The sequence below is a fragment of the Scyliorhinus torazame genome, chromosome 27, assembly GCF_047496885.1.
Source record: "Scyliorhinus torazame isolate Kashiwa2021f chromosome 27, sScyTor2.1, whole genome shotgun sequence".
Lineage (NCBI taxonomy): Eukaryota > Metazoa > Chordata > Chondrichthyes > Carcharhiniformes > Scyliorhinidae > Scyliorhinus > Scyliorhinus torazame.
Window position 1 is genome coordinate 20,696,006 of NC_092733.1, and position 13,591 is coordinate 20,709,596.

Consider the following 13,591-nt stretch of genomic DNA (forward strand, 5'->3'; position numbering starts at 1 on the left):
GTGACTGGAACTAATTGCATCTTGTAGGAATGCTAAACAGGACGTGGATGATGAGTACAGTGCACCGTTATCTAGTATACGTGGTCTGCAATCCTATTATGCAGTGGCTCATGCAGTGACGGAGAGGGTGGATATTCAGTCTACGCTGCTCGTGAATGGTTTACTCAAGCAGTATCAGGTAATGGACAGCGAGAGGCCATATTCTACTGGCTTTTTCTTTTTTTAGAAATATTTTTATTGAAAACATTTTTCATATATAAAAAAAGTATACAAGCCAAACCTCGGCAATATGTAACAAAACTAACAACCCCCTCCCCATCTCCCCTCTCTGGTCCTCCTCCTCCACCCTCCCCCCACCCCCCCCTCCCCCAAAGTAGTTGCTGGTTGCGAACAGGTTTGTAAAGAGGTTTGTGAACTTCTTCCGCATGTCATGGAATCTCCCCTCAGATTCCCTTATCGAGAATTTTATTTTTTCTAGTCGCAGGAATTCGGCCAGGTCTGAGAGCCACTCTGAAGCCCTGGGTGGTGATACCGACTTCCATCCGAGTAGAAGTTCCGCCTGGCAATCAGTGAGGCGAAGCCCAGGACATCCATCCCTTCCTTTTCCAGAGCCCTGATACCCCGAAGACCACCACAGATGGGCATGGCTCCATCTCGATCCCCACCACCTTGGACACGGCCTCAAAAAGGACCGTATAGAACCCCCTGAGTCTGGGGCAGGACCAGAACATGTGGGTATGGTTGGCCAGGCCCCCCTGGCATCCACCTCCGGGAAGAACCCACTCGTGTGTCTTAGTAAGCGCTCTGTGCACCACCTTGAGCTGCATCAGGCTTAGCTCAGCACAGGAGGAGGTGGTGGAGTTGATCCTGTGCAACACCTCGATCCAGAGTCCTCCCCCTAACGCCATGCCCAGCTCCTCCTCCCATTTCCATCTGGTCTCGTTCACTGGGGTCGAAACCTTTTCTATGAGCCCTCAGTAGATGATGCCACATTTATCGTTCCCTTACCAGTCCGGCCCTACCATTGTGTACAGAAATGTGTGTCCCGGTCTCTGGGGAATGTTCTTGTCTCCTGCGGAGAAAGTCAGGCATTTGCAGGTACCTGAGCTTGCTCCCTTTTGGGATTTGGAGTCTCTCTGAGAGTTTCCCCAGGGTCGCCAGTACAAATCCCTCACTCTCGGTGTCCTTCTGTCCTCCGTCCACGTCCAAATGTGGCGCCTATTCTTGCCGGTGTAAACCTAAGGTTGTCGTAGATGAAGGATCTACATCTCGCCAAGCTTGAAATGGTGCCTGAACTGGTCCCAGGTGTGCAGTGTGACTACTACCACTGGACTGTGTGTGTGTGGGGCTCCTGGAGTGTGTGTGTGGGGTGGCCAAGAGCGGTGTGGTGGCCAGCACTCTGGAGAGTTGTCACGTGCAGGCCTCCTCCATTTGGACCCAGTCCCCCTTCGGTTCTCTTAGCCACCCCCTCACCCTCTCCACTTTTGTCGCCCAGTGGTAGTATAGGAGAAAGATTTTAACAAAGAGTCATCGGACTCGAAACGTTAGCTCTTTTCTCTCCCTACAGATGCTGCCAGACGTGCTGAGATTTTCCAGCATTTTCTCTTTCGTAGTATAGGAGGTTTGGTAAGGCCAGGCCTCCCATGTGTCCCCCTTGCTGCAAGATGGTCTTCCATGTCCTAGGGACTCTTTCCTCTCTCTCTCTCGCTCCCCCCCCCCCCCCATCGCCCCGCAGCCCCCTCAGATGAAGGCCAGGACATGGGCAGCACGGTAGCACAGTGGCTCTCTCTTTCTCCTCTTTTCCCTCTATGGCGGCACGGTAGCACAGTGGTCAGCACTGTTGCTTCACAGCTCCAGGGTCCCAGGTTCGATTTCCGGCTTGAGTCACTGTCTGTGCGGAGTCTGCACATTCTCCCTGTATCTGCGTGGGTTTCCTCCGGGTGCTCCGGTTTCCTCCCACAAGTCCCGAAAGACGTGCTGTTAAGTAATTTGGACATTCTGAATTCTCCCTCTGTGTACCCGAACAGGCGCCAGAGTGCGGCATTTAGGGAATTTTCACAGTAACTTCACTGCAGTGCTAATGTAAGCCTACTTGTGACAATAAAGATTATTATTATAAGACATGTCGACCCTGGTGAAGAAGGATTTGGGGATGAAAATCGGGAGTGATCTGAATATTAAGAGGAACCTAGGCAGCATGTTCATTTTCACAGTTTGTTCACTTCCCACTAGCGACAGATTGAGTGAGTCCCATCTTTGCAGGTCAATCTTCACCTCCACCAGGCTGGAGAGGTACCATTTGTGGAGCCTCATCCAGGTGTGGGCCACTTGGTTTGGGTCACTTTAAACGGTAGTTCGTCCAGCTCCGTTCCTCCCTCTCGGAGGTTCACCCTGCTCTTTCCCAGATTGAGCTTGTAACCTGAGAAGGCGCCAGTTCCGGTTATCTTTCCCATGCTGGCTCGGAGGTTCGACACATAGAACAGCAGGTCATCTGCATTGAGTGAGACTCTATGCTCCCTGCTCCCTCTTTGAATGCCTGTCCACCATTCCGCTCATCTAAGGGCGATGGCCAGTGGTTCGATTGTCAGTGCGAACAGGAGTGGGGATAGTGGATGTCCCTGCCTCGTTCCCCTGTGCAGCTGAAAGTATTTAGAGCTGGTAGCGTTCGTCCGTACGCTCGCCGTAGGGGCGCTGTACAGGAGCTTCACCCACGTGACGAACCCTGCTCCAAACCCAAACCATTAAGCACCTCATGAGGTACCTCCGTTCTACCCGATCGAAGGCTTTCTCAGCATCCAGGGAGACGATCGCCTCTCCTCGGATAGGGTCATTATTACATTCAGCAGGCGTCTGACGTTCACCGTTAGCTGTCTGCCCCTGACAAATTCAGGCTGATCTTCCGTGATCACTTCTGGCAGGCAGCTCTCCAGGCACCTCGCCGGTGCTTTCGCCAAGACTTTTGCGTCAGTGTTTAAGAGAGAGATGGGTCTGTATGCTCCACACTATGTCGGGTCTTTGTCCTTTTTGGGGATCTGTGAGATTGAGGCCTGGGCCAGGTTGGACGGCAGAGCCCCCTTCGACAGCGAGTCGTTGAACATCTCCCGCAAGTGCGGGGCCAGCGCTGCTGCAAATGTTTTGTAAAAGTCTACTGGGAACCCATCTGATCCCAGCGCTTTTCTCTGACTGCAAGGAATTAATGCATTCCATGATTTCGCCCAGCTCTAGCAGTGCTTCCAGCCCTTGTTTCCTGTCCTCCCCCACCACAGGTATGACCATTTCGTCGAGGAATTGTTCCATCCCCGAGCCCCTTCCGGGCCCTGGGTACATTTTTGCAAAGGCCTTGTTAACCTCTTTTGGGTGTGCTACTTTTGCGGCTGCCTATTTTCTTAACTGGTGTGCCAGCATGCAGCTGGCCTTGTCTCCGTGCTCATAGAAGGCCGCCCGTGCCTGGCGGAGCTGGTGGACTGCACCTTTTTCCTCTCCAATAGCAGTTCCAGGGTTGGGGCCGTGGTGTATCGCCGATCCATCTCCAGTATGGAGGCAAAAAGCCGCTGCTTGGCTGCCCTTTCTTTCTTGGCCCTAAGGGCCCTATATGCTATGATTTCGCCCTTAATTACTGCCTTCAGTGCCTCCCAGAATGTGGAGGGTGAGACCTCCCCATTCTGGTGCAGGTTACATAACCCCACATAACTCCCCGGTGTCTAGGTGTGGAATTTCGGCCATCGTCTTCCTGACAAATTCTGCCTCATCCCAATTCGGAGCATATATATTTACCAAGACTACCAGGGCCCCTTCCAGGGTCCCACTGATCATCACGTATGTCCCCCCCCGGATCCTTCACTGCTCGTCACCGTGAATGAAACCATCTTGTTGAATAGTATGGCCACCTCCCTCGCCCTGGTGTGGAAACATGTCCCACCTAGCCCTTCTTTACAAGCAGTTGGTCCCTCTCTTACTCCTGTAGGGAGGCTATGTCCACCCTCATACTCTTGAGATGGGCGAGGACTCTGGATCTCTTCACTGGCCTGTTGAGGCCTCTCACGATCCATGTTACAATCCGGAGAGTTGGGGGGGGGGGGTTGCTCCCGTTCCTGTGGGGTCAACCATACTCACCCTGTGGGCCTGGCCCTTTTCACCCGGGCTTGCCCATGCTCAAGGGCCATTCAAGATGGCTACTGACTACTTCCTCATTTTTGTCATCGCCACTGTTGCAACCCTCCCCCGCTTCACCCCCTTGTCCTCCCCCCTCCTAGACCCCCATTCTCCCTTGGCTTTACCCCCTTCCTTGCCTCCCCTGAACCCCCCTTTGCTTTCTGTTTCCCCCGAAGTTTCCCTCCCGCGAGGCGCACCACGGCCTCCTCCTCCGCTATACTCCCGTCTACCAGCCTGCGTGCTAGTTTGGCAGCTCCCCTAACGGTCGGTTCCCCAATTTAACCCCCAGCTATTTCCCTCCCTCCCTCTCTCTCTGCCTCAGCTTGCATTCACCCCTGCCCTTTTCGACCTCTTGCAGCCCACGTTCTGGCCCCTGCCCGGTATCGCTGTTTGCCCAGTCTATTTTTCTGGACAAACCTGTTGGCCTCCTCTGGGGCGTCAAAATAATGCTCTTTCCCCTAATAAGTGACCCAAAGTTTGGAAGGGTAGAGCATGCCAAACCGCAGCACACTTTTGTAGAGTGTGGATTTGGCACCATTTCTGCCTGCCGCTTGGCCAGGTCTGCACCAATGTCCTGGTACAAGCGGATGGAATATTCTTCCCACTTGGCCTGGTCTGCACCAATGTCCTGGTACAAGCAGGTGGAATGTCCGTCCCAAATGCACCCTTTTCACCCACCTCAGGATCAGCTCTTTATCTTGATATTTGTGGAGCCACACGATTTATGCCCACAGTGGTTCCCCGGCACTGGGCCGCTGTCGAAGCAACCTGTGGGCACGATCTACCTCCGGGAGCTTGGCAAAGCCCTCCTTGCCGACTAGCTCCTGGAATATCGCTGCTGCATATTCCATGAGGTTTCAACCTCCATTCCCTCCGGGAGCTGCACAATTCTCAAGTTCTGCCAACGTGATCGGTTGGCTTGGTCATCGATTTTGTCTTTTAGCACCTTCTGGGTCATGACCAGGCTTGAATGCGCGATCCGGTCCCTTTGGCCCGTGGCAGCTTTTTCAATTTCCCTAGTCGTTGTCTCCTGGGCCTCTAGTCTCCATATTGTCCATTGCCTCCTTTATGGGGATCATGCGGCTTCCACTGCCGTCTCGACGGCTGCCAGGAGGTCTCTTCTCATCTCCTCCCTGTGTCTTTGGAGCTCAGAGGTGATGAAGTTTGCCAATTTGTCCATCAGCGTCTGGGAGGACTGCAGGGTCAACCCTCACTGGCTCTGGGCCTCCACGTGCGGTTCCCTGCTCCAAAGCTGATGTTTCCCTCCCTCGTCTCTGCTGGCTTTTCGGCTGGGCGGTTGGCTTTTTCCCATCTTGTTTGGGAGTTGATGGGGGTGTTAAATTGAGGGATTATAAGTACATTTAGAAAATAAATAAACCTTTATTGTCACAAGTCGGCTTACATTAACACTGCAAAGAAGTTACTGTGAAAAGCCCCGAGTCGCCACATTCCGGCGCCTGTTCGGGTACACAGAGGGAGAACTCAGAATTCTCAGCTGGTACGGGAATTGAACCCATGCTGCTGACTTTGTTCTGCATCACAAACCAGCTGTCTAGCCCACTGAGCTAAACCAGCCCTTCGTGCCCTTTTGTTGGGGTTAAAAGGCCATAGTCGTAGTTCTTAGACAAGAGCCACCTTTTGTGCGACCGCTCAGCTCATGGCCGCCACTGGAAGTCGATGAAAATAATTCTAAATATGGGCTTGACCGGGGTGAAACTCCCCAGGGCCCGGAAAAGTGAGTAAATGTGATTAGATAGTCGTGGTAAGTTGGGTGAGTAGTTTGAGCTGGTGCGGGGTGAAAGTTTTAGGTATATGCAGGTGCGGGAGTTGAGGCGAGGTGGAGGGGAAGAGTTGGAGGAGGGTCTTTGGTGTGAGGTGTTGCGGAGGGTAAATGCCTCGACTTTGTGTGCGAGGCTGGGACTGATACAGCTGAAGGGAGTGTACAGGGCACGCCTTACAAAATCAAGGATGAGCCAGCTGTTCGAGGGAGTGGAGAATATCTGTGAGCGGTGTAGGAAGGGCCCGGCGATCCATCTACACATGTTTTGGTCCTGTCCGAAGCTGGAAGGGTTTGGAAGATGGTGTTCAGCACTATCTCGGGGGTCTTACATGTGGATGTGGAGCGCGGTCCCCTGGAAGCCATATTCGGGGTGTCGGACCAGCCGGAGCGGCAGGCAGGTGTGGGGGCAGATGTTTTAACCTTCGCCTCGCTGATTGCTCGCAGGTGGGTCTTGTTGGGATGGTGGTCAGCTTCTCCAACCTGTGCCTTGGTGTGGTAGGGAGGACCTCCTGGTGTATTTGACCTTGGCGAAGGTGAAGTTTACGCTGAGGGGGGGGCGAGTGATGGGTTCTACAAATGTTGGGGTTTGTTCATCATGCATTTCCGGGAGTTGGTTACTGGTGACAGTTGAATTGTGGGGGGAGGTTATTTGGAGTTGTTTCGTAAAATTGTTGAAAATCTGCTGAATAAATATACTTCAAAAAAAAGATAGCGGTGGGAAACCTGTCAACAGAGCCGGCGGGAAATTCCCAGCAAAACCCGCCACAATTAACACTCGGAAGCATTTCTGTTAGCGCGTACCCAGTAACTATCGGGAACGATTCAGCCTCTTTCTCCAGAAAACAATGACCTGATTGCTATCTTGAAGATTATTAAATAGTTTGCTAGGGTGAGCTTAACCAAAACTAAAGGTTATCACTAATAAAAGGGCAGTAAGGTGACACAGTGGTTGGCACTGCTGCCTCACCGCTCCAAGTACCCGGGCTTGTTTCCGGCCTCGGGTGACTGTCTGTGTGGAGTTTGCACGTTATCCCCGTGTCTGTGTGGGTTTCCTCCGGGTGCTCCGGTTTCTTCCCACAGTCCAAAGATGTGCAGGTTAGGTGGATTATCCATGCTAAATTTCCCCTTAGTGTCCAAAGATGTGCAGGTTGGGTGAGGTTACTGGGATAGGGGGGGGGGGGGCCTAGGTAGGGTGCTCTTTCGAAGGGTAGGCGCAGACTCGATGGACCGAACGGTCTCCTTCTGCACTGTAGGAATCTGTGGATTCTATTCTATGGAAAACCAATGGGGATTTATCAAGAGAGTGGTGAAAATGTAGAACTTGCCACCACAGGGAATGATTGAAGAAAAACGATCATAAGAAATAGGAGCAGAAATAGACCATTCAGTCCCTCAAGCCTGCTCCACCATTCAATATGATCATGGCTGCTCTGACTGTGGCCTTAACTCCACTTCCCCGCCTTTCCCCCCTCAAAGTTCTGTCTCCCTTGTCAATCAAAAATCTGTCTTGAATATATTCAATGACCCAGCCTCCATTGCTCTCTGGGGAAGAGAATTCCAGACACTAACGACCCGCTGAGAGAAGCTATGGCTCCTCATTTCCATCTTAAATGGAAGGCCCTTATTGTGAAACTGTGCCCCCTGGTTCTAGATTCTTCCATGAGAGGAAACATCCAGGGCAGCATAGTGGCGCAGTGGTTAGCACTGCTGCCCCACTGCACCGAGGTCCCAGGGTCGATCCCGGCTCTGGGTCACTGTCCGTGTGGAGTTTGCACGTTCTCCCCGTGTTTGCGTGAGTTTCGCCCCCACAACCCAAATGATGTGCAGGCTCGGTGGATTGGCCACGCTAAATTGCCCCTTAATTGGATAAAATGACTTGAGTACTCTAAATTTTTTTTAAATGAAAGGAAACATCCTCTCAGCATCTATCTACCCTGTCAAGGCCCCTCAGAGTCTTATATGTTTTAATAAGATCACCTCTCATTCTTCTAAACTCCAGCGAGTACAGGCCCAACCTGCTCCACCTTCATCAGACAACCTCTTCTTCCCAGCCTAGTGAACCTTCTCCGAACTGCTTCCAATGAAAGCATACTCTTCTTTAAGTAAGGAGACCAAAACTGTACACAATACTCCAGGTGTGGTCTCACCAAGGCTCATTATAGTTGTAGCAAGACTTCCCTACTTTAATACTCCATCCCTCTTTCAATAAAGGCCAACATTTAATTTGCCTTCTTAATTACATAAATTAACAAATTACTCCCAGGATAATCCCGACCCTTCGCACCCCCCACCTTTCCTCTCTGCCATTCCTCTGTGCTGCGAGGGTGAAGTGAAGATGAGTGGGAGGAGGCTTATGTGGAGAAAAGCACCAGCATGGATCATGGCCTTTTCTTGCTGTACCTTCTTTGTAACTTTGTGCAATTCTATGCAGGTTAAAGGTTTGGAGTGGCTCGTCTCGCTGTACAACAACAACCTAAATGGAATCCTCGCTGATGAAATGGGCCTGGGAAAGACCATTCAGACCATCGCCCTCATCACATACCTCATGGAACACAAGCGCATCAATGGACCCTTCCTCATTATAGTACCTCTCTCGTAAGGAGAAAGCCATTCACGTCTCTACCTCCCAGAGGCTGAGGACGCAATGTTGGCCAGGACGCCAGGAGAACATCCCCCGCTCCCATTCCAAGAAATCCTCTACATCATCCTGCACCGGTGGAACTGATAGAGCCTCTGTTTACCACCTCTGCTCAGAGCGTCGGAGGGAAAGGATTCCACAGTTCTCCCAGATCCTATGGGGAAGGGGGAGGTAATTTTGACTTGGCTCTCCAGGTGGGAAACCCACAGGATTTATTGGAATGCTGAGTTTACACCTTGTCCCGATATTGACTTCCATGCAGGTTTCACCTGACTGTCAGTTTCCCAATAGGCGGAATAGGTTAAACTTTTCCCCCACAGTCAGCACAATCTAGAAGAGTCAGTACCATATCAGAAAGGGTTCTAGTTAATCATTTGATTCATTGACACCTTTTCAACCAAAACCATGAAATCCTTTTCCTCCCTCATTCTTAGCATAAATGGTAAACTAAGGGTCCATCTGTTACACTGGTGCAGAGCAGGAAAGCTCTCCCAATGTCCCGGCCAACATGCCTCCCTCAACCATCGCCGCCAAATACTGCTGTGTGCACAAAGGCTGTTGTATTTGCAAACAACGGTTACTTCTAAGTAGCTTGTTGTCTGTGAATCTCTTTTCCGAAGTTTCCAACGTTGTATAGTTATTAATTGTTTGCTGTCACCTTTTTGATTTGCTTAACTTCAGGAAGCAGATACCAAGTTTCAAATTGGTTAATGTACATTTCAAGAATTTTACTGCACCCTGTATCCATTCTGTCCCTGTGAGAGACAGTACAGTCTCGTTATAACACTCGCCTGTTAAAACCCTACTCCTTTTATATCTCACCATTACCAAACAGGGCAGAGACCATTGTATCCACAGGCTCACTTGAGCACAAGACACATTGCTGCTCAGAGATAGGAGGTGGAGTCTTGCTCTCATTCTCAGTAAAAGTGCTGTAGAGAAGCATAGAGTGAAGATTGGGCATATCCCAGGGAGGGAGTGTCACAGTCTGGTCACTCTTAGACTTCTTTGCTGCTGAGTCAGTAGGTCGAGAGTTCAAGTCCCACTCAAGGAGCTTGAGACCATAATCCAGGCGGACACTCCTATTGCAGTACTGTGGAAGGTGCTGCACTGTTGGAGGTGCTTTCGTTCAGATGAGGTATAGAGCTAAGCATTGGTCTTCCCTCCCAGGTGAACATGACATTACTGAAAACAGATGATCTGATCGCTATCTCATTGCTGTTTGCTGTGCACAAAATTGGCTGCTGAATACCCTAATATACAACAGTGACTGCACTCCAAAAGTAATTGATTGACTGTAAAGCACTGTGGGATGTCCTGAAGTTGCGAAAGTACTATAGAAATGCAAATCCTTTCCTTTCCTGCAGCCGCTGGTTTTGGAATGGCTCTGATGGAGGAGAGAGAACAGAATCTGATGGACCTCTGCTGAGCAAGAGGGAACAAGCTCTGATGGAGCTCTGCTGGAGGAGCGGGAACTGATGGAGCACTGCTGGAGGAGAAGGAACAGGCTCTGATGGAGCACTGTTGGAGGAGAGGGAACAAACTCTGATAGAGCTCTACTAAAAGAGAGAGAACAGGGACTAATGGAGCTCTGCTGGAGGAGAGGGAACTGATGGAACTCTGCTGGAGGAGAGGGAACAGGCTCTGATGGAGCTCTGGTGAAAGAGAGGAACAGGCCCTAGTGGAGCTCTGCTGGATGAGAGGAACTGGCTCTGACGGAGCTCTGTTGGTCGAGAGCAACAGGCTCTGATGGAGCTGTGCTGGAGGAGAGGGACCAGGCTCTGGTGAAGGAGAGGAACAGGCTCTGATGGAACCATGCTGGAGGAACGGGATCAGTCTCAGATAGAGCCATGCTGAAAGAGAGGGAATGAGCTTTGATGGATCTCTGCTGGAGGGGAGGGAGCAAGCTTTTACTCAGCCTCTCTGTCAGGCAGTTAAAGAGAGGAACTGCAGGGAAAGGGAATGTATGTAAATGTGGAGAAAAATATAGATTGAGAATGCAATGTGAGATAGGAGTGATTCCAAGACTGTAATTTAATCTCTAGGCTTGGTTGGATTGAAATTAAACCTTTTAAGTTTTGATGTTACTGTCCATGTGTACTCAAAATGCCAGCCGTGCAGCAAGCACTCTGTACAATAAAGATCCAGTAGTTTCTGTGCATTAATGATCACCTCAGTAATGATCCCAATTGTATTTACAGAACGCTATCAAATTGGGCCTATGAGTTTGATAAGTGGGCACCATCAGTCTCACGGATCTCATACAAGGTAATTCCATTATCAGGTTTGATGATATGATTTTGTGCGCTGGATATTCTATGGCAAGTGCGTGGCTATTATTGGCTGTGCAGATGCAATCACAATGTTTTTTTTGATCCTTCCTCTTCCTTCTTTCAGGGTTCTCCTGCAGCTCGAAGGGCCTTTGTTCCTCTGCTTAGAAGTGGGAAGTTCAACGTCCTACTCACCACCTATGAATATATCATCAAAGACAAGCATGTTCTTGCCAAGGTGAAAGTTTCCTTTCTTGTAGATTTCTCTTCTTTTCCCTATCCCCCCAACTCCCCATAGAATAGATCCTGACTCATGCTGGGGTACCATCATGTGGTTCCACCAGAACCAACTTCCCTCTAGTTTGGACCTTACTTAGTTGCTCATTTTTATTTGAGCCCAGATAGCAAGATACCCCAGTGTCTAACCCAGTATCCCCAGTACCAGATCTTTTTCTGCCCATGCTCCCTCCTTGTTTCTCCAGTATCTAACCCACAGCCCTGGTACCCCAATATCTAACCGTCTGCCCCTCATACCCAAGTATCTAACCACTGCCCCTCATATCCCAGTATCTAACCCACTGCCCCTGGTACCCCAGTATCTAACCCGCTGCCCTGTTACCCCAGTATCTAACTGTCTGCCCCTCATACCCCAGTATCTAACCCACTGCCCTGGTACCCCAGGAACTAACCCCCTGTCCCTCATACCCCAGTATCTAACCCACTGTCCTGGTACCGTATCTAACCCACTGCCCTGGTACCCCAGTATCTAACCCACTGCCCTGGTACCCCAGTATCTAACCCGCTGCCCTGTTACCCCAGTATCTAACTATCTGCTCCTCATACCCGAGTATCTAACCCACTGCCCTGGTACCACAGGAACTAACCCTCTGTCCCTCATACCCCAGTATCTAACCCACTGCCCCTGGTACCCCAGTATCTAACCCGCTGCCCTGTTACCCCAGTATCTAACCCACTGCCCTGGTACCCCAGGAACTAACGCTCTGTCCCTCATACCCCAGTATCTAACCCACTGTCCTGGTACCCCAGTATCTAACCCACTGTCCTGGTACCCCAGTATCTAACCCACTGCCCTGATACCCCAGGAACTAACCCTCTGTCCCTCATACCTCAGTATCTAACCCACTGCCCTGGTACCCCAGGAACTAACCCTCTGTCCCTCATACCCCAGTATCTAACCCACTGCCCTGGTACCCCAGGAACTAACCCTCTGTCCCTCATACCTCAGTATCTAACCCACTGCCCTGATACCCCAGGAACTAACCCTCTGTCCCTCATACCTCAGTATCTAACCCACTGTCTTGGTACCCCAGCATCTAACCCACTGTCCTGGTACCCCAGTATCTAACCCACTGCCCTGGTACCCCAGGAACTAACCCTCTGTCCCTCATACCCCAGTATCTAACCCACTGCCCTGGTATCCCAGTATCTAACCCACTGCCCTGGTATCCCAGTATCTAACCCACTGCCCTGGTATCCCAGTATCTAACCCACTGTCCTGGTACCCCAGTATCTAACCCACTGTCCTGGTACCCCAGTATCTAACCCACTGCCCTGGTATCCCAGGATCTAACCCACTGCCCTGGTATCCCAGTATCTAACCCACTGCCCTGGTATCCCAGTATCTAACCCACTGCCCTGGTATCCCAGTATCTAACCCACTGCCCTGGTATCCCAGTATCTAACCCACTGTCCTGGTATCCCAGTATCTAACCCACTGCCCTGGTATCCCAGTATCTAACCCACTGTCCTGGTATCCCAGTATCTAACCCACTGTCCTGGTATCCCAGTATCTAACCCACTGCCCTGGTATCCCAGTATCTAACCCACTGCCCTGGTATCCCAGTATCTAACCCACTGCCCTGGTATCCCAGTATCTAACCCACTGCCCTGGTATCCCAGTATCTAACCCACTGCCCTGGTATCCCAGTATCTAACCCACTGCCCTGGTATCCCAGTATCTAACCCACTGCCCTGGTATCCCAGTATCTAACCCACTGCCCTGGTATCCCAGTATCTAACCCACTGCCCTGGTATCCCAGTATCTAACCCACTGCCCTGGTATCCCAGTATCTAACCCACTGCCCTGGTATCCCAGTATCTAACCCACTGTCCTGGTATCCCAGTATCTAACCCACTGTCCTGGTATCCCAGTATCTAACCCACTGTCCTGGTATCCCAGTATCTAACCCACTGCCCTGGTATCCCAGTATCTAACCCACTGTCCTGGTACCCCAGTATCTAACCCACTGTCCTGGTACCCCAGTATCTAACCCACTGCCCCTGATATTCCAATGTTTTTCTAATTTGAGAGACCTACAGGTCCACTGTATAATAACAATAATATAACACAGAAGGAGACAATTTGGCCCATAATATCTGTGCCAGTGTTTTGACACAGCTATCCAATTAGTCCCCCACTTCACCACTGTGGCCCCACAGTCATGCAATTTCTTTTCGCTTCACATTTTTAACCAAACCCCTTTTGAAAGTTACTGTTGTATCTGCTTCCACCAACTTTTCAGGCAGCACATTCCAGATTACAACTCACTGCTTAAAAAGTAGATTAATCTGAGCTCTGGTTCTATTACCAATCCAACTTAAAACTGCATCCTCCACTGCTACTAGATGTGATTTCTCCTTATTTACACTATCAAAATCCTTCTTAATTTTGAACACCTTTATCAAATCTGCCCCTAACCTTTCCTGCTCTAAAGTGAATAACCCCAGCTT

At 50.6% G+C, this 13,591-nt stretch overlaps 1 protein-coding gene and 1 long non-coding RNA gene across 5 annotated transcripts in view; one reads left to right on the plus strand and one right to left on the minus strand.

The window, feature by feature from the left end:
• Positions 1–13,591, plus strand: part of smarca4a (SWI/SNF related BAF chromatin remodeling complex subunit ATPase 4a) — a 196,260-nt gene that overhangs the window by 124,991 nt on the left and 57,678 nt on the right. For all 4 annotated transcript variants that reach the window (XM_072491080.1, XM_072491081.1, XM_072491082.1 and 1 more), the window contains exons 16-19: positions 28–178; positions 8,364–8,527; positions 10,772–10,838; positions 10,968–11,078. In XM_072491080.1, coding sequence (XP_072347181.1) covers positions 28–178; positions 8,364–8,527; positions 10,772–10,838; positions 10,968–11,078 — 493 coding nt within the window. The remainder of the gene's footprint in view (positions 1–27; positions 179–8,363; positions 8,528–10,771; positions 10,839–10,967; positions 11,079–13,591) is intronic.
• The window catches only part of LOC140403285 (uncharacterized), a 203,775-nt gene that overhangs the window by 114,906 nt on the left and 75,278 nt on the right, over positions 1–13,591 (minus strand). The window lies entirely within an intron of this gene.